This window comes from Lepisosteus platostomus, chromosome 3 (genome assembly GCF_059453375.1).
Source record: "Lepisosteus platostomus isolate fLepPlt1 chromosome 3, fLepPlt1.hap1, whole genome shotgun sequence".
NCBI classification, from domain to species: Eukaryota; Metazoa; Chordata; class Actinopteri; order Semionotiformes; family Lepisosteidae; genus Lepisosteus; species Lepisosteus platostomus.
In genome coordinates, this window is record NC_142613.1 from 46,733,733 (window position 1) to 46,753,889 (window position 20,157).

At 38.4% G+C, this 20,157-nt stretch overlaps 1 protein-coding gene across 10 annotated transcripts in view; it reads right to left on the reverse strand.

The window, feature by feature from the left end:
* scml4 (Scm polycomb group protein like 4) overlaps positions 1–20,157 on the reverse strand; it is a 68,998-nt gene that overhangs the window by 43,849 nt on the left and 4,992 nt on the right. For 3 of the 10 annotated variants that reach the window (XM_088625752.1, XM_088625751.1, XM_088625753.1), the window contains exons 2-3: positions 16,016–16,121; positions 7,287–7,512 (exon numbers count right to left, since the gene is read on the reverse strand). In XM_088625752.1, coding sequence (XP_088481878.1) covers positions 7,287–7,476 — 190 coding nt within the window. In that variant the 5' untranslated portion in view covers positions 7,477–7,512; positions 16,016–16,121. Of the gene's footprint in view, positions 1–944; positions 2,352–4,410; positions 4,626–6,736; positions 6,850–7,286; positions 7,513–16,015; positions 16,122–18,442; positions 18,462–20,157 lie in introns of those variants that run through there. The other 7 variants (XM_088625756.1, XM_088625757.1, XM_088625758.1 and 4 more) reach the window with 6 other exon arrangements.

Here is a 20,157-nt window from a genome sequence, read left to right on the forward strand (position 1 = left end):
TTCCTTTATCTAAGTAATTTAAGATTTCATTATACTGTCTAAAACCTTTCACATTTGATTTTCTGAGTTTTAATAAAGTAAGAGCATTAACACACTTTAGGCTCTAGATGAGCACGTAGCCTATATTTTATATTAACGTATTTTTATATTAATATATTTTTAAACCTTAGAAACTTGAATCTGTAGGAGTACTGTAAGTATTGTATTTAATTTTAAAAATCACCTTTAAACTTTCCCTTATTAACTTATTAACAGCTTAATTAAATACAAAGCGAGTTTTACTTCAGAGAAAAGTCCTTCAGAGTTTGGGTCCGTGTTTTGAAAACACTCGGTCACACTTCCATCCACACATTAATTTTCTAACTGCTTCTTCCACTTCAGGGTCATGAGCCTATCCCAGCAAGCACCGGGCGCAAGGCAGGATACACCTTGGGTAAGATGCATGTCCATCTCAGGGTACGCACACACACACACACCAGGGCCAGTTTTTCCAGAGGCCAATTAACCTACCAGTATGTCTTTGGACTGCAGGAGAAAACCCACAAAAAACAGGGAGAACACAAACTCCATGCGGATAGCAGGTCCTGAAATGAACCCAGGATCCAAGCGTTTGCCCGCAATGCTGACCACTGCACCACCACGCCGCCCTCAGTCACATCTGCTTACTTTAATTAATAAACCTTACAAAAGGCATATGCACAATGATATCTCCTTAAAAAGAAATAAAAGGAACACACAGGGCCTACTGAGTGGCTGGGCCACTAAAGGCAGTTGTCCAAGTGCAGGCTGGGAGCACGGGTTCGAGCATGGGACATATCACGAAGGGATCATGACCCGCAATCCCCAAGCAGTGGAGAGCAAAATCCCGGAGGGTGGGATTAGAGACCTCTCTCGGCTCCCTGTGACCCAGGGCCCCCCGAAGTCGGCGCTGAAGGGGTCCAGACCTGTGTGGCTTGAAGGAGGGCTGTCGGAGGAGCCTGCCTGCGCATCCTCATTCTCCCGTGTGCAGGCACAGGGATCGGAGCCAACAGCCGAGTCAGGAAAAACACACAGCTGACAATTCTAAATTGAGTGCAAGCATAAAAAAATAAACTGGCAGTTCTAGAAGAAGAGAGGGAAAAAAGCACTTCAACCGTTTGAACATTAGAAGTCCCATTACCCCCTAGGAATCACTTTTTTCTATTTTTTTCTTCTTGTATATTTGCCTTTTGTCCTTAATCCAAACAAAAAGCTGTAACTGGAGAAAGCAAAGTTATTATAGCAGCATGTTTTCCAAAAAGGCAAATTTGCCACAGAACTTCAGCTTAAAAGCTTCACATGAAATGTGATCTGGTTTTATAATCGTGCAGTTGAAATCATTTGTGTGATATCTGCTGATCACTACAGATTTATATGTTTTTACTTTTTAATGTAAACATCAATCATTGCACACTATCAGTGCTTAGCAGGGTGTTGTTTCTGTGTTTGCCTGTTCAGTACTGCTCTTCTTCCAGAGTGCAGCTATGCTTGTTGCAATCCGTCACACAAAAAGCCTCTAACAAAAAATAGTAATTTCACAGTGAATGCCATGGAAGGCAACCCCATGCAGATGAATATACGCGGGAGAGCCAGTGACTCCCGCAGAGCGCTGGCTTCAGTTTCTTTCTCAGAAGTGTGGGAATATTATGCGCCTCTCTTGTTTCATGCTCCAAGTTTAAGTAAGGACAAAAACACCACTCTGGTCCCAAGATATTGGGATAAACCTAGAAGTTTCAGTGCGTGCTTAGGATGAGCTCTAGACCCAGTGAGAAAATAACCCAGTGAATAATAGGTGCTTGAAGTCATCCTAGCGATACTCTCACCAAATACCTACACAAGGAACCCCCATTTCTAGGTCTACTGGATGGGTCTGTGGAGAAAGACAGTGAGGGGTGCTTTTCTGGCAGGACAAGACTCCCGCCATGTGAGCCCAAGCCTTTACTTGCTAAAGGAGGCACCACATGAACCACCCTGCACATGTCAGCACCCATACAAACTGTCCAGCACCAATGTCTCTGTGCCCCAGATGCTACAATACTAAAACTGAAGGTTAGAATATCAATATCATCATCATCATTATCCATCCACTTCATCCAATTCCAGGTAGTGGGGGAGCCGGAGCCTCTCCCAGCTAGCAAGTAATGCAAGAGGATACACCCTGAATGGGACATCCGTCCATTGCAGGGCACACACCACAGACCTGTCCACAGTTACATCAAGGCCAATTTTCCCAGAAGCCAACTAGCCTACCAGCATGTCCATAGACCAAGGGAGGAAACCCAAATGAACACGAAGAGAACATACAAACTCCACACAGATAGCACCCCAAGTCCGTAATTAAACACAGGACCCAGTGCTGCAAGGAAACAATGCTAACCAGTACCATTGTGCTGCCCATATTATCATCATATGCAACACATACAGTATGTGATCATTAATCAATGCACATACACATTATTAAAATGAATCGGTGTTTTTCCAAAAGATTTAAAACAAAAGATAGTACTGTAGAAATCATTTAATAGCAAACACAGTAGTCTAATATTTGTATTGTACTGAGCAGTGAATCAGTGTTTGACATGTAATGATCAATGGCAGCTACAGTACCATGAAAAGATCAGGTCTGTTTAACGGAAATACAATGAGCTCAAGGTTCTGTGATAATTACCACAGCAGTACTACAGTATCTTAAATTTCACTATTACTATATATAATCTGAATCAGAATTTTTTGCAGCTGTACTGATCCAAAAAATACTGTACAGTATGTCACAATGTTTAACCTTCTAAGTATTTTCAGTTTTTTGAGCATATAGGTAATGTTTTTAGAAATACGGGGGACTTCTGGGAAAGCTCTTTATCAAATGTATTACACCTAATCAAATCATAATCTAGGTGATGGTTTTAATTTTTAAGAGTAAATATTCAGGGATCCTATGAGTTCATAATTATGAATTACGAATTTTGAATTGCCATGGAAAACATCTACTGACAGCTAAAAGCGTCTAACTGTAATTAATAACAGAAACTTATTAAACAATTATTGTTTCCATTATTGCCTTGCAAACCCCTGCAAAACAGGGAAATCAAGGAGTTATGTCACTAACAAACTGCTTCAGGTAAGCACAATACAGTTTACAGGGCACTCGACTAAAGTAGGTCAACTGAAACTGCAGATTAACAGGTTCATAGCAATTAAAGTGGTGGATCTTTGCAGATCAGGTGTCTGAACATGTACAGTATGATTGTGAAAAAAAGGCACCGTTAGCCCTACAGACATAAGAGATAACAAAACCAAATGTTGTTTGTGAAGTGTATTTACACCATAGCTTGGAAATTTACCTTCACTATCCATTGTAAAAAATAACTTTTCAAATTCCTGCATGTCCGCAAAACAAAGTGACTACTAAGGACTAGCTCAGGGTCATTTGTAGGTGTACAAAACGCTCACCAAGAAAGAAAACTGTAGAATCTGGAAATGAAAAGATAATATAAGATTAGTAACCTCCCAACCTCTGATTAAACCTACTTAATAACACATAAAAATTACTTTGGTAGAAAATTAGTCATTTGTGTTCACTCTCTACATTACAAAGTATACCTAGTATACCAGTTATAAACATACAGTATTTGTTTTGCAAAACAAAAAAATTGTGAATCTGTTTCTCTGACTCCCAACTGTAGGAGTGACTTTGAAATTGAAAAGGTAGATTTTTGTCAGGGGTATCAGTTTGCTAAAATTTCTGAATTTGTTGTGTATTTATTTAGGCCAGAGAAGAAAAGACAATCTGATCTACTGTAACAAGATGATCTAGAAGACTTAGAGGAGGACTTAGTGGGAGAAGAACCAAGCCAGGAGTTCATTTAGAAGTGAAGTTAATTTGTCAGCAGTTATTGCAGCCGGGAGTTGGATGGCAACAGATTAAACAGATTTTGCTTGACATACAGCATAAATAAATTTTATCCCAAAAGTGAGTAAATCAAAAGTTATAAAGGAAAATATACAGAAAATAAAAGTGAAATTCTAAAATAAATAAATTTAAAAATAATATGACCCAGGTAAAAAAGCATGGGTAAAAAAAAAGGATTTTAGAAAGGCCAAGGGAGAGAAGGAAAGGAATATTGCAATGGCAGCTGAAATAAAAACTCTTTCAATCCTGAAACAGCAAAATAACCAGTAAAGATGAAGTAAGACATATCCAGGACAAAATCTGGAAACGTCTAGATAATGAAACAGAAATGGCTAATGTACCAAAGGTTTTTCACTCAGGTGTTCACCAACAACATGTCTCAAGAAGCAGAAGGACAAAGTTCTGTATTGGATAGTATTAGTCCAAAAGACAGTGAACTTTTCTAATAATTACAGAACTTAGCAGAATTAGCATGTTCTCACCATGTTCGTGTGGGGTTTCCTCCAGGTACTCCAGTTTCCTCCCATAGTCCAAAGACATACTGGTAGGTTAATTGGCTTCTGGGAAAACTGGCCCTGGTGTGAGTGTGTTTGTATCTGTTCATGCCCTGCAACAGACAGGCATCCCATCCAGGCTGTACCCTGCCTTGTGCCCACTGTTTGCTCAGATAGTTTTAAAATGGACAAAGAGGTAATAGGGAATAGCCAGCATGGATTTAGAAAAGATAGGTCTTGTCTAGCCAACTTCTTGCTGTTCTTCTTGCTGTAACAAGAGTAACGGATACATATTCAATGTACTTTCATTCATTCTCAAATTATAGGTGGATATAGATTCAGAGAAACCAGTGTTTGGATTGAGATTTGGTTAATAAGTAGAAAAAAGTACATATAAGAGAGAAATTTTCAAAATGGGGCAGCATGAAGCAATGTAGAGATATTTAGTAGGACCACTACCCTTCTTAATCTATATCAATGATCTAGATTCTGGGATAGCCTAGTTAATAAATTAGTCAAGTTGGCAGATGATACCAAAATCAGAGAATTAGCAAAGACTGGAGAAGATGCAAAAGAAATTTTAAAAAACCACACTTGTTTCTGACAGATGGCTTTATGTACAGAAGTTCATGGTTTTGCATCCTGGTAGCAAAAACATAAATTAAAAAACGGGCAGCTGTGTGATAGAAAAGGTTACTTCTGAAAAAGATACAGATGTTTATGTTGACACCATTTAAATCTTCCAGGCAATATAGATAAAGAATTTAAAAAGCAAATGTTAGAATATACAGTACTGTTAATAATGTAGAATTTAAATCAGGGAACATACATGACAATTGTGTAACACAGTAGCAAGGCCTCATTTAGAATACTGTGTACTGTCACAATTCTGGTCACAACCTTACAGAAAAAATATTGCTGTGCTGGAATCAGTCTAGAGCAGCTAGATACACTCCTACACTGACAGGATGAAGGAACTGAACCCTTTTAGCACTATAAAAAAGACGAGTTTCAAGAATCCGAACGTTTCAAAGGTAATGACAATTTCAACCCAAAGTGCTTCATATCAAAAGCCAACCCAATCATGTTGCTGAAACCGATACCCCAGCTTCCTTAAAGACCAGCTGGATGAGATTCTTGGATCAATTAACTGCTAACTACCTAACAGGTTTGATGTGACAAATGGCTTTTGCTGATTTATAGCCTTCCTTATGTTTTTACATAATAAGACACATTGTATGGCGAATGACAAAATAAAGTTTAGTCTCAGGAATATTTTTTAATATTCCAAACCAGGTTGAAATGTTTAACGGGCCATGCTGGGATCCGAAATTTTGTTTTCAGATCTCTACACTTCTTTTATTTCAAAATAAAAACTAATGTTAACCCTGGGATCTCTGACTGCCCATTTAAATGAGTGTAATGGTACCTGTGAAAACTATTAGAAAATTGTTATCTTGTTTTCTAAGCGCTGGAGTCCTGCATGTTTCATTAACTGAGCCTCAGACTCCAAAAAGGTAAAGAACAGTCTCAGACTTTCATCTCCACCACCACAAACAAGCAGCTCAAGCTAACAATTGCCCAAAATGCGTCACAGGACTTTAATCCACATTTCTTGCAATCCTGACGAAACAAACTGAACATGTTCTTTATAAATAAAACATGCATATGTGTTCGAACAGCATGTCATTGTCTAAGAGTGATTGCCAATAATTAAAGCAGTATGGAAAGATCTGCTCCACCCTTACTGGACAAACTTCACAGTCATACCCAGTACATATCCCAGTGATATAGCCTAATATATTGTGTTCTTTGGCTCTGAAATGACAGTTTTTCAGAACCAGCTCACTTGCACTCAGATAAAAGGCAGTTCCTTGACACTTCTCAATAAAAACACAAATAATGCAAGCTACATCGACACATCCATCAAGAAACTTACAGTATATCTAAAAGTGTCACTAGTCAAAGGGAAGCCTTATTTTCTAAATTGTTGGCTTTATACTTAATATCCGAGGCCTCATCCAGAACAAACTTGAAGAGGCAACATAATGACTGCATGTCCACATATATCAAAATACAGCTGTCACTCACACATCTGCGGTGTGATAAAATCCTGCAGATCCCCTGACAGTCAGCCACTCAGGCCTAACTGCTAATATACACTACATGGACTTTCTTTAATACTGCTCTGCTAGACAAAGACAGGTGCAGCAACAGAAACATGGTTAAGAGACCAAAAAGACCCAATATTTGATCAGAGCTGATTTCAATATTGTAGGATTCAAGTTCAATAGCAATCTCAGGAAGTACTTACGACCTTTATTACCAGCCATGGTCTCTGGATGAGAATCAAGAGAAAATACTCAATGTACTGTAATAACAGTCTCCTTTAAGGGGCAACATCAAAGTGGAAAGATATACTGTGTTCTGTAAAAAAAAAACAAAGCCCTGTGTGGCAATTCATCTTCGACAGTGCTCATGATGGCTTAATAGCCTGTTTTGCCAGCACATTATATATAAATTATGACATTGAAGTCATGTACAGAGTATAAGACATAGGCTGTGTTAACTCTCATTCAGCTGCTAAACATACCCTTACAAAGAGAATTTATTTTAAGCAGCCTTTAGCTTAAGAGCAAGTTATATTAGAGACTGGATTACCAGTGGCAAATACTATTGTTCTCATTTCTAATGGATTAAGATTTTTAATCCAACCAAAAGCAAACCAAAACACAGCTAACAGAACCATTTACGCCCCATATGGAAAGATGTCAGGATAGTTTCTCTTCCCCCCCCCCACCCAAAGAGAATGGGAAAAACACCCGGCACCAAGCAGTGGTCTGAGGGGACCTGGGCTGTCTTACTCTGCGAAGAAGCTCTGAGTTTTCGACAGTTGCCCTCGGTGCCACTGCTCACATCAACCAACTGCCAGCAGCCCTTGCCCTTGTTGTCACGGCGATCCAGTCTGAGCCGCAGCCTGACGCACTGCACTCCTGGAATGCTGGAGATCCACGGAACAGCAGAATCTTGCAGATCCCTCCCTCGGAGTCTCATTCCAGCCTCACGCTCTGGGAGGGGCACAGCACCACACTGCAACGCAGGAGAGGGACGGTTCACACGTGGGGCCCTTCTACACTCCAGGGAAACATGTACGGGACGGCTGACTGGGAGTCATTAGGAGACATTTAACTAACCCATTCATAGCTGCCAGGAATACAGGAATTAATCTTATTGTACTGGGCATGATTTTTCATTTGTGTAATTGAGCTTCATTTATTACCTATGATCTCCCATAAACAGTGCAAGGAGATATTAACTCCAAACAGCATAATAATTATTTGACCATTCAGTGCACATATAAAACCCTACGATCTGTTTTTGTTTATTTCAGGAGCTGCCAAAAACAATTCCTTTGCAAGGCATACTTTAAAAGAAGGCACACTTCATTATGGCCGGCTTTAAAAAGCACAACAAGAAAAGAATAATCGAATGTAGTTTGCTTTATTTTTGTATTTTATCATTTAACAACTGTTCTATGGTTCCTTACAAAACAAATAACAAAAAGTTATTTGTGACATAGATACTCAAGGAATTCTGCCGTACTATAAAAAATCATGCATCACTAACAAAGCCCCAGGGATTCATCTGTTTTCTGCTAAAAAATGACATAAATAGGATGTGAATGTTAATCCATTAGAGAATTTACAAAAACTGGAACAAATACTGAATGAGCTCAAAGCCCAATTTAAGATTGTTTCTTATGTACAGTATGTGGGTCCATAATTCTTAAGATAAAAAGCCAGGTCAACACTATTCCAACAAATGTGAATTTATTTACTTAAAGAAACAGTAAAGCATTACAATGCTTTTTTGGGGAAAATAAGTAAAAAAAGATAATTGTAGCCCTGAAACTTGTCTTGTCATTCACACAAACAAAACAGCAGATTTGTTACACTTCTGCAAAGTCAGATTTACCCCATTTATAAAGTTTAATTGCAATAAGTAACATGACAAAACACACTGAGACGAGGCTTATGTCAAGGTCGATAAAAACAAATTACTGTGAAAAATAAAAACATTTCTAAAAGAATTTTCTCTCCTTTGTAGATGTGTTACTGAAGAGAACCACAGTGGCTCAGGGTTCAAAAGTTCAGAAAATAATGATATAGGCCTTAAGTTCGCCCAGACCAGAAAACTCGAATGTGATACAGAACACTAATGGCATGGAGACCCCCCAAAACACTCCCAAAAACCCTGTTCCCCAGGACCAGGGAGGAGGAGCTGCAGTACAAAAGTACCATTTTCGAAATAATACTAACCAACATCGTCGTCACATTCCATTAAATAACAATGACAGACATTTTTCAACATCCATTCTTTTATGTAATGTCTCATTATAACTTCAAAGGGAACTTAACTCTGATGCTTCACATGCAAATCGATCTACATGTTTAATAAGAAAGACAAGGTTTTGAGACAGAAGAGGTGCTTCCTAATTGAATGACAGTTTCAAGGTCAAGGTAGATGTATTGAGTGGTTCTGACCTCTTCATAGTCAGCTAACGAAGCCATCTCAAGGCTGTTAATCCACAACTATTTTGAAAATCTGGGGTCTGGAATGTATTTCTATATTTATGCAAAAGCCTAAATTGAGAATATTTACCCATCAACAATAGCATTTGCTATGGCAATAGACATTCAGACAACTAACAGATCAGAGGCCTGCTGAAAGATTCCTGGTCAGCACCTGGTCAAACAGCTAGACTTAAATAGAAAAAGTAGCAGCCCAAACTCAGGGGAACAAGGAAAGCCATTTCACATTGTCCACCCATTTTCTAACCGCTTAATCCAACAGATGGTTGCAGGCCACTTTACATCAATATTTTTAAAGAATTCTCTTAAGAGATTACTATTCCAATTGGTAAATCCAAGAGTTTCTTAACCACCATCTTTAAAAACAATAATTAAAATTGAAAGATAAGTTAAAAAGCCTTTTCTTTTTTATGTTCAAATACTTTTTATCTATCTAGCACATATCAACAGAAAAAAAATATATCATTTGAAATTGGGGAGCAGGGGTGAAGATATTGCAAAAGTGTTACATGAAAGTCTCTTGTTAAAATACTGTCCATGTTCCTGCCTGTTGATAATGCTGTTAATAATTCTGTAATCCCTTTCTATAGCACAGTAAGGCTAACATTTCACAATTATGATGAAAATATTGTTCTTCTTGGTTGTAATCCACTCACATCATAGCAAGCACTCTGTTCTGAACCATTCAAAGAAGTTGAGCAAGGAAAACATTTTCAACTGGATAACATGGAGACTGAGACCACATGAATTATCTTTTTTTTCCCCAATCTGGCTTGGTGTTGAGTGATGGAGCTGTAGAGCTGCATCCCAAACAGACTAAGATACAAAATCCTCAAAGGCACTGACAGACCATTCTAGCGCATTACTTCAGAATGAACAGCAAAACAGAGGGTAAAAGAGGCATGGAAGTACCTCTGAACCAAGAGCAGAAGGCAAGTATTTTCCAAAAGGCTTGAGGGGGTATGAAATAACCTACCCACCCATGTAATTGAAACCTACACTCTTTCACAAAAAACCTGGATGAAATCCTAGGATCAGTTAACTACTGTCTGCAAAACTGGCCAAATTGGCTCTTGTTTAGAACCTGTATTATATTAGTAGGAACACCAGTTGTGGAAATATACCAGTGTTTTTGGAAGACATTTTCTGGTGAAGTCTAAACTGAGTCCTGTTAATGTAGACCTAGGGTGTATGCAGCTAAGTGGTCAAATGGTGGTTGCTGTTTTGCCATCTGACTGCCTGGTTCTAAATCACCTAAAAGGTGTTTCGACAGCCATGTGCAAAATAAAAACAGAGGAGGTAGATTTGCAGGTTGAGACGATGCAGATTGGTTGCCAGCTAATGCACACTGGGGGTTTTGAGAAGTGTTTTCAGAACTATTGGGCTTAAAGGAGCCTTCAGAAGTCTTTTTAGTTATATGAGTGGGCTAAAACAAAGTTTCCTCATTTTTCTTTTATGAACTACTATCCACAGTCTTTTTTTAGCTCAGAAAATTAAAGTACTGGCCATTATCTATCAGAAATTTACTTTGAAGTGTTGCAAGTTGAGGCAATGGATAATCATAATGGAGATCTGAAACAGTACAGGCGTAGATGCCAGCCTAGAACCATTTTACCCCCAAAAAACTTTTGTTGTTACCAATATGCAAGTATGGGCTGAGGCAAAGACATGCTTCTCTGAAAGGAGAAAAGGACCCTTGAGACCACTGATCAAAGGTGCTCAAGGACTGATAAGAATCCTTGAGTGTGAGATGTTCATTGTAGCGAAGGGGCGGAGATACTGAGAGCAATAAAAGAGGTGCAAGAGGAGCTAAGAGTTTTCCAAGAGGATGGAAACTGGTTTGTCAGCGAGTTTCTTTGCCACATTACACAATATACAATGTGTCTACTGTGGCAAGAGTGAAAAGTGTGTAGGATTTTCTGTTTTATTAGGTAGCCATTTCTACTGTTTCTGCGCAAGAGTGTGTAATTATCACTTTCATATAAACCAAAAAAAGTTGTATCTCAGAAACTGCAATGCAAATCGAACATCAGGCTATGTACTGCTGATGTCGACATGTGGGGACTTTCTATGAAAAGCACAAATAATTAAAAATGATTTTGATGTGCATGTGTTGCTTTTAAAATGTGGAGATAACATGTTTCTTAAAAGCACTGATGCAGGGCTCCACTTTAAAAGGAAAAAGTGATACGGAAAGGGAGACCCCCCTGTAGTTTTTAACAATGCTGAGAATACACTTAAATTGGGCAGCATGTTTGAATGAGCTGAGCACCATTCTAGCAAATACAAAAACTGTAGCAAAACCTATGACCTCACTAAAAGTGGCATTAAACAATAAAACCAAAACTTTCTTGTTATACCAACTCTTATCTTTTTGAAGCGATGTCAGCGTGTGAGCTCCAAAGGAACAAGGGGAGGTAAAATCCACACTGAACATTAAGGAGAAAGGGAGAAAACAATGTTCAGGCTGTGAAGTCTATTTCAGGTGTGCAGGGGAATGAGGGAGGAAACAAGAATATGAGAGCAAGAAAAGAGAACGAAACAGAACGGAAATTAGGAGGAGAGAAAGTTGGTCCGAAGAGATGGCGGTATATGACATTTATAGACAAACACAAGAACATAAGAAAGACTACAAACAAGAGAAGCCCATTCGGGTCAACAAGACTTCTTGGGTTTTAGCAGTTTAGCAGGGTTTTAGCAGATCCCAGGAACTCATCAAACTGGTCTTGAAAGCTGGATTTAAAAAAACATAGCTGAGTTGACTTTTGACATGAAGCACATTGGGCTGAATTTGTCAATGCCTTTGAGAATTTTGAATGTTTGAATCTGGTCCCCCTTGTAGTAGTCTTTTTTTTAAGACTAGACAAGTTCAGTTCCTTTAGCCAGTCAGTGCAGAACATTCGCTAGAATGTATTTGATTGATCTTCTTTGGATCGATTCCAAGCACCAATATCTTTTCTTTAGCACGGTAATCAAACTGCAACAACATAACTGGGCGGTTTGTTACATTCCTACAATATGATACCCTCTACGTGATTATGAAATGGCTTGAAGAGGCCATAAATATGTAGATACAGTGCATTGAAAAGCATTCAGACCCTTGCACAGTTTCCATATTCTGTTGCTTTAAACTTGCATTCATGAATATTTGAAGTAGGAATTAATGTGACATTCACAACATACTTTCCACTTTTAAACAGAAAACAAAAAGAAGTAAACAGATCATCCATCCATTTTCTAACCACTTCTGACCAATACAGGATCAGGGTGGCGCCAGGGTCTACCCCAGCAAGCAACAGACACGAGGCCTGGACAAAACCCCTGCCCATCCCAGGATAGTAAACGGATGACATGAAACACATTGGGCTGAATTTGTCTACACCTTGAGAATTTTGAATGTTTGAATCTGGTCAAAGAAAATGGAAAAATTCCTGATTGTACTAGGAATCAAACCCTGATTATTTTAGGTGCACAAAATTAGCTTAACTGCAACATAATTTTGCACGCCCCACTTTTCATTTTTTTATTAGTTAAAAAAGTTTCAAAAATCCAATAGATTTCGTTCCACTTCACAATTGTGTCCCACTTGTTGGTGATTCTTCACATAAAATAAAAAAATTATATCTTTATGTCTGAAGCCTGAAATGTGGCAAAAGGTTGAAAAGTTCAAGGGGGCCGAATACTTTCGCAAGGCACTGTACATACATTCCCTATGGCACCTTAAACTAAGGAAGGCATGAGAACGTACTTCAAACTTGGAACATGCAACATAATCCAATCCCTGAAGAGGCTATTCTGCGCTCACAAAGGCAAGGCACAAGGCAAAAGAAACTATCATTATATAATGCAGCACACTAGAGAAACCTTGTGTTAGCAGCAGTCTTTTGCCTTTAACATTAAAGCACATGCTGTACAACTAGATTCAAAGAGACCACCAAATTAGTCATCTTTTCATTAAAAATAATTTTGATGTACATGTGTTGCAATTAAAATCTGGAGATAACTACTTCTTACAAGCACTGATACAGGGCTCCACTTTACAAAGTAACTTTGGTCAGAAAAAGGGATTTTCCTTTAGTTTTAGCAGCTCTGAGAATACATTCACTTTAATTGGGCAATATATGTTAAAATTACCTGGGTCACTGTATTCTAGCACATACAAAACTTGTACAAAAACCTACAACCTCATCAAGAAGTGGCATTAAACTATTCTGTTACACCAACACTTTTCTATCTTGCGTTTCAGACTTATATTTTTGTTTTACTTTATGTGCCACCATCTGTTCTCATTGCATTTAAGGTGAAAATGAAAACACTGAAGAATGTAAGTTTTACATTTTGCGATCATAGGAAAAGACGCACAATGCAGCTAAACTTAGCTAAAATCATTAAAATATCTCACCTGTATGACCATGGCTTCTCACTAAGGTAAATTAATGGTTTATTTAAACTGTTTACAAGAACGACAAGTAACTTTAACCATAAGCTTTCAGGTTATTCAATAATGCACAACAGGAACTAGACATCTTCATACTTTATCTAATGTCAAACTACAGGTCCATAATAAAACAAACATTACATTGAAGTTTAATCACTTATAGTATCTCCATGTCTATTCTTAAGGCACACAAGTTCATCTGTAATTATCCTTTCCCAGAATTAGCATTCACATAATTTATTTTAATCCATTTATGAGCATTTTCTTTTCTAAAAAAATATTACAAGATGCATTCACTTTACATACTCATGTACATAAAATTATGCCTCATATTCTTTGAATCCCTCAGCAACAGTTAGCTCTTCATTAAATTGTCACCCATACTAGATATTGAAGCCAATTCCTTGGCTTCTTTCAGAAAACGGCTGGATCAGTTAGCTAAAAACTACTAAATGGGCTAGACAGGCCAAATGAATTCCGGAAACATTCTTATGTCCTTATAGCAGGCTCCTATGTTCTCTTAATCAAAATATGTAACATTCCCCTAAGCTGTTACGCTGTGCTAGCTATTCAACTGCAGGCTTGGGGAGTCACTGCGGTTAAGCAAATCAAAACAAGATTATCCTCCCTTTCTCTCTGGTGGGAGTGACAGCACTAGCCTAGTGTTCCCTACAACTCCACAGGCAAGATTCCAAACATCATGTGACCACAGCATGCGGCGCTGACCCGGTCACATCCACCACCACAACACGCGCTGAAACCACATCGGTGTTTTCCTAGTGCAGTCAACCTTTCTGAGCAGAAAAACGGACAAGACCTCAATGATTATATTTAATTTCCTTTTCTCGCTGCAAGAATGATCTCTACGTCTATGCAGAAGCTAATCTTTTAAACAAAAGGTCCTGTATACTTTATAAAATGTATAAAGTCACAATTCTGGAACTGTCATAGACATACAGTTTTCATTGTATTCAGCATACTGCACTACTTGTATATATTGCACACACCATGGACACATAGCAGCCCTATTCATAATGAGTTTTATTTAATTTCTATTACATCTCTTTTTATGTAACCTTATTTTCGTAACCTTAATTTTGTGATTTTTGTGTTTTTGTGATTCTTGTGATTTTTGTGATTTTTGTGAGCTCGCAGAACAGACATTTCATTGCCAGCAACTACTGCTGCACGCTGTATTGTTGTGCATTTGAGAAATACACTTTGATTTGATTTGATCTGTTTCCTCCTTAATTCATAATCATGGCACTGTGATTCAACTCCGCCTTTACAGGTCTGCACCTGCTTTTTGTTCTGTTTCTTTTTTGAAATGCAAAGTAAAAAAAAAAGGTGAACTCTAATGTTAAGCTGCGGAGCTGAATAATAAGCTCTTCCATAATTACCCGATCAGAAAAAAAGGCTGGATGCAGAATTAGTTGCACAAAAGGACAGGTTAGAAAAGTCAACTTTCATTAATGAGGGAACAACAGAAGAAAAAAAAAAATTAAAGTGGCATTAAAATAATCATTGTAATAGTCAAGAGTTCATGAATCAACCTGAAGGTCTGAATATAAGCAAAATGCTTTACTAATTTATAATTTAACAGCTGTCAAAAGAAGAAATTATTTTTTGTTCTTCCCTTCTTATAGTGCCAAATAACCCAGATCAGATCTCAGCCCACTTCCACATCAGCAGTCTCTGCTGAACCAGGATTTCCACAACATACAAGGGCACCACATGGACAAAGAGTGCAGTTTAGGATTTTTTTTGTTAATGCACCTGCTAATATTGTTTAAAAAAAAAAAACACTGGAGCCAAACAACAGCTTTACTTCCTGAGCACAAAAAAAAACACACATCAAGAAAATCTAATTTGCAATTTCAGTGTCTGGAAAATGGAAATGTCTCTAGAGTTTCAACAAAAGATGGGGGGGGGGTGGGGGTGTAATGGCATGGAATTGTGAAAAAAGCCTTTTATGCTTTCAGGCTACGATTTATTTATTTTTTATTTTGCTGCAGGGTATGTTTTGAGAAATCTGAATATGCTCAAATTCTTTTCAAAAGAATAACAAAGAGGTCCTCGTTTGGGGGTACTTTCATGTGAAGCCGTGGTCCCTGCTCGGAGAATCGGCACTTTCCCTTGTGCAGATAGAAGTGAATAAAGGGCAGGAGTCCCCAGGCTGAGGGACTACTGCCCCTTGACTTCAGTGCTGTCTGGAGCCCCAAGGTCATTATTTATCCTGACGCTCCTAAAAACACTGTCACTCAGCATCTTGTCAAGAGTTTTTTTTATCCCTTTTCCTTTCTCTGTAGGTTGTCATTGTGGAAACCACGATGGAAAATGCCCCCCCCGAAGGCTGATACAATGAGACATCTAAACACACTGGAGTGCCCATGTACATTTGTCAGAGCCTCCTGTAGTGATCACTTCCCTGACAGACATCTATGGCATTATTGCACACAAGTGAACACAGGCTGTGAGAACAAATTATTGATTTTTTTTCTCCCCCATCAATTTCGGTGGATCGAATTGCAAAGCTTTTTTTTTTTTAATATATGCAGAATACCTTCTGTGCTGCTTTTGGGAAGTCCCTTAGTAGAAAATGTCATTCCGTCTTGTTTCCTGAAGTAGTTGTCACAGAAGGGGAATCAGGCTGAAATACCTTCTCTTTCCTGCAATGAAAAATGCAGAACCACAATTCAAGAACCTGAATGCATCCTAGCTACCTAATGCTTATTCAGGACCCCCCAAAAAAACAAACTGGAATGACACAGGATCCTTGTTTACCCTTACCCTTGGTAAGGGGCTATGTTTGATCTTGCAAAACAGTTGGATGTCCCTTTGGACACACAGAATAGCAAAGATAAATTTCCTCATGTCGTGCCACCATTACGCAGTGTTCAAGCTACAGGACAAGTATCACTACAGTGGAACCAGTCTAAAAGGCTGTCATTATACAAAGAGAAACACAAACCATCTCACACCACTTTCATAACACACTATCACAAGGATTGAGATATGGACACTTTCTGAACATGGTACAAGGTGTTAATCTCTTCTCCAATAATTCATTAAAACAGAATGGTGGGTTTGTCAGCCAGGAGTGAATTTGGACTACCAGAGCGTGTGCTCCGACTGCTCAAACACCAATTAGACTGTCCAGGACCAACATGAATTAGTAAATCCGCACATTTCAGATTTCCCTAAAGATCAGTCTCTAAAGAGCCCACTAAATTTTAAAGACCACGCATGTTGAGTGTTCATTGGGTTGAATGTGATAGACACAGATTTAAATATTAATAATAATAATAATAATTAGTATTTGCTTAAACTTATATAGTGCTTTTCTGGACACTCCACTCAAAGCACTTTACTTTATGGATGGATATGATATGGATGGATATGGATGGATATGATAAAGATAACAAAATGCAGTTGATTTTCCTTGAGTGCTTTGAAAAAGTGTTTATCTACCAACCGCCACCAATGTGCAGCATCCACCCGCTATTCCATTAAAATATTTGATTGTTTGATTCGTGAACTTCAGTTGATAAATCGATAGGTTAATCTGTGCATTGCAATCCAAAAGATCACACAGTAAGAATGACGAATTATCAGTAGCCAAAGAAAGTACAAACATCATATTTAATTTTTATCCCACCTCGCACCTGTTGCTTGCTGGGATGGGCTGTGGCCCCCCCGCGATCCTGAATTAGGAGAACCCATTAGAAAACGGATGGATGTTAGGAGAAGTGATTCAGGTGGTGAATATTAGGAATTATATTGTTAAAGTGAACTCAGAGTGATTACAGTGACACATTTGTAAGTAAGTGCTTTTAATAGCACTTACTTACACAAAGGGTAGTGTATGTCTGGGACAACCTGCCCAGCTTATTCAAACACCTATTGTTTTCCCTGTATTGGATGAAGCATTAGAAAATGGACAATTTCACAATCCAGCTCCAATAAGAAAATTACACAACATAACCTTCAGGAAGTCCATCCATCCATTTTCTGACCTCTTCTTCCAATTCAGGGCCGCAGACGAGCCAGAGCCTATCCCAGCAAGCAACGGGCACAGGCAGGGTACACCCTGGACAGGACTCCAGTCCATCACAGGGCATACAGATGCAGACATGAACACGCACACAGCAGGGCCAGTTTTACCCAGTTAAGCCAATTAACCTACCAGCATGTTTTTGGACTGTGGGATGAAACCAGAGCACCTGGAGGAAACCCAAGAGAGCCATGAGGAGAACATACAAACTCCAAACTGATAGCACTCCAAGTCCAGAACTGAACTGGTGCCCCAGTGCTGCAGGGGGGTAATGCTAACCACTGTGCAACTGTGCCTAATTTCAACCCAAAACCACTGCTGAGATTTAAATTAAATGGCTTGTAACAACCCATTCCATCTTTAAATATGTAAATATTTTATTGGATGTACTTTGCATAAACAGGAGGTGATTTTTCTCACTCGTTGGCTACTTTTGAATGGAAAAAGTTGCATGATTACTTTCTGAAAACAACAATCTTCGATCAGTTCTTTAGTTCATTACTCAATTTAATTAATATAATTATTTTATACAAAAATAATAAGTTCAAATCAACACACACACGGGTCTCAGCCAAATATCAAAATATTAAAATAACATGGTGATCAATAAAACATCACCCCTGTTAACTGTTATTTCACAGTGCAATAAACATGTTTCCTTCAAAAGAAATTCTGCTGATTTAGCCTAGTTCAGAAGAGTGCTGCTCAAGTGGAGTTAATAAATGAAGAGCAAGTTAAAATTTCAAAAGGGGGGCCTGGTGGACATTCTTTGAGCTGCCCTACTAGTTGACTGTCTCTGTCTAAAGATAAGTGAAGGAAATTGCTGCGTCTTATTAATATTTCCATGTGCTGCATCAGACGTTCTTTAAATAAATGTTTTAAGCCTGAACTGATGGATTATGTGTAGCAGACTTGTTTTGAATTCCAATTTTATACCTTAATCATACTTGGCTCACACTGGGGGGTGGAGTTCCAACACAATTTCCAGGCTCAGAGGTAGTACATGTGCTGGTGGAGAATGAGCGATGTAAAGAATGTGGGAGGAAGCAATACAAAGAGAAAGAAACAACAGTAAAGAACAAAGAATGCCGACCAATTATCCTGCAGAGAGCACAGAGGCAGCTAAGTTAAAGCAACATTCGAAGAAGAGCTGCCATCTAGATTTCACACGAGAGAAAAGCTGTCTAAGAAACATGCAAATGCTGAAAGCATTATCGCTCTCCTTTAAATAAAACTGGAAATGACCACAAGACACAATGATGAACTTTAAGAATGTTAGTGTGAAGAGACCTGAAATGTACTGCAGGTCTCTTTCAAAAACACCAAGTTAAACCTGACCGTCTAAGGCATTTAAAAAAAAAGCATCGAACAACAGGAAAGGAGAGTGAAAGCTATGGGCCATAGCACGCGCACTAGACCTTCGTGTGTTTTTAGGCAAAAACTTGCCTATGTGAACCCAGCCTTTTTTGCAGCATTATAGGAAAAAAATTGGTTAATAAAAGAGAAATGGGAAAACGTCCTCAGTGTAGATCACAGATGACTGGTGGCCAAAGAAGGAGTAAATTAGATTGGAACAGGCTGACAGTGAAGAATGGACACAGACTGAATCCTCCACAGGCGTTTTATTAATGATACTCATTGACCACCACGTAGGCTTCAGATTGAGCAGCTCAAGGTTAATCCATTCGATATTTTCTAATCTATTTCAAAACTGAAGATAATTATCCTCGTTAAAATCCCAAGATAATGCTGGCACAGTACAAGAGCTTAACCTTTAAACTGACCCATACTGAATTTACCATACATTAAGGCAATGTTTGTTTTTTAAAGTCTATTGATACATTTACTGTTTTATTAATAGCTTCAGGAGAAGATCTGGTGTTGAACACATTAAAACTAGTAAGTTATACTTCAGTAAGAAAATTCCACACGGAGTTCAGGACTTTATCGTACTGAATAATGTATAAGATACTATTTTAAACCCCATATATGTGGGATGATCTAGTCCATGTGTTCAAGCTTGATTTGCATATTATTTCAAAATTATCACAGACAAGTTCTCACAAAGTGACACGGGATCTCTATTTGCCATAAAATCATTAGGTAGTGGTGAAAGCTAAATGAAAGTTGACGCAAAAATCAGTTCAAAGCTCTGATCAATTTAAAGTTCTGGTTTATATTCTTAACTGAATGCCTTGAACTGATTTTGCAAGTCAAGAACAAACTGCTGATCACAGATGTCAGCCATCAAATGCTTAATGTCATTTTATACATCATACTTCGGGCATTTTACACATGACAAAAGCTAGGAAAATGACTTGGTGGTGTGGTAAAGGAGGGCGTCAGAAATGAATTCCTCTCGAATATGTGAACAGACATCACTGAAAGGAGATTCACAATGTGCTTGGGCATGTGTTCAGGCACATTAAAGACTCCTCTGAAAGTTTCACCTGTGCTTACTAATTCCAAGAAAGGTGAAAACAAAGCGCAGCACTTCAACCTGATCAGTATGGCGAAGAACAAAGGAAAAGTAGAGGGAGATGGCTTCATCAGGTTTATAGAGTTTGATACAAAAATGTTAAATGATTATGACAGGAAATTAACAGACTTCAACCACGTCTGTTAGGTAATAAAAAGCTCATTTAAAATGC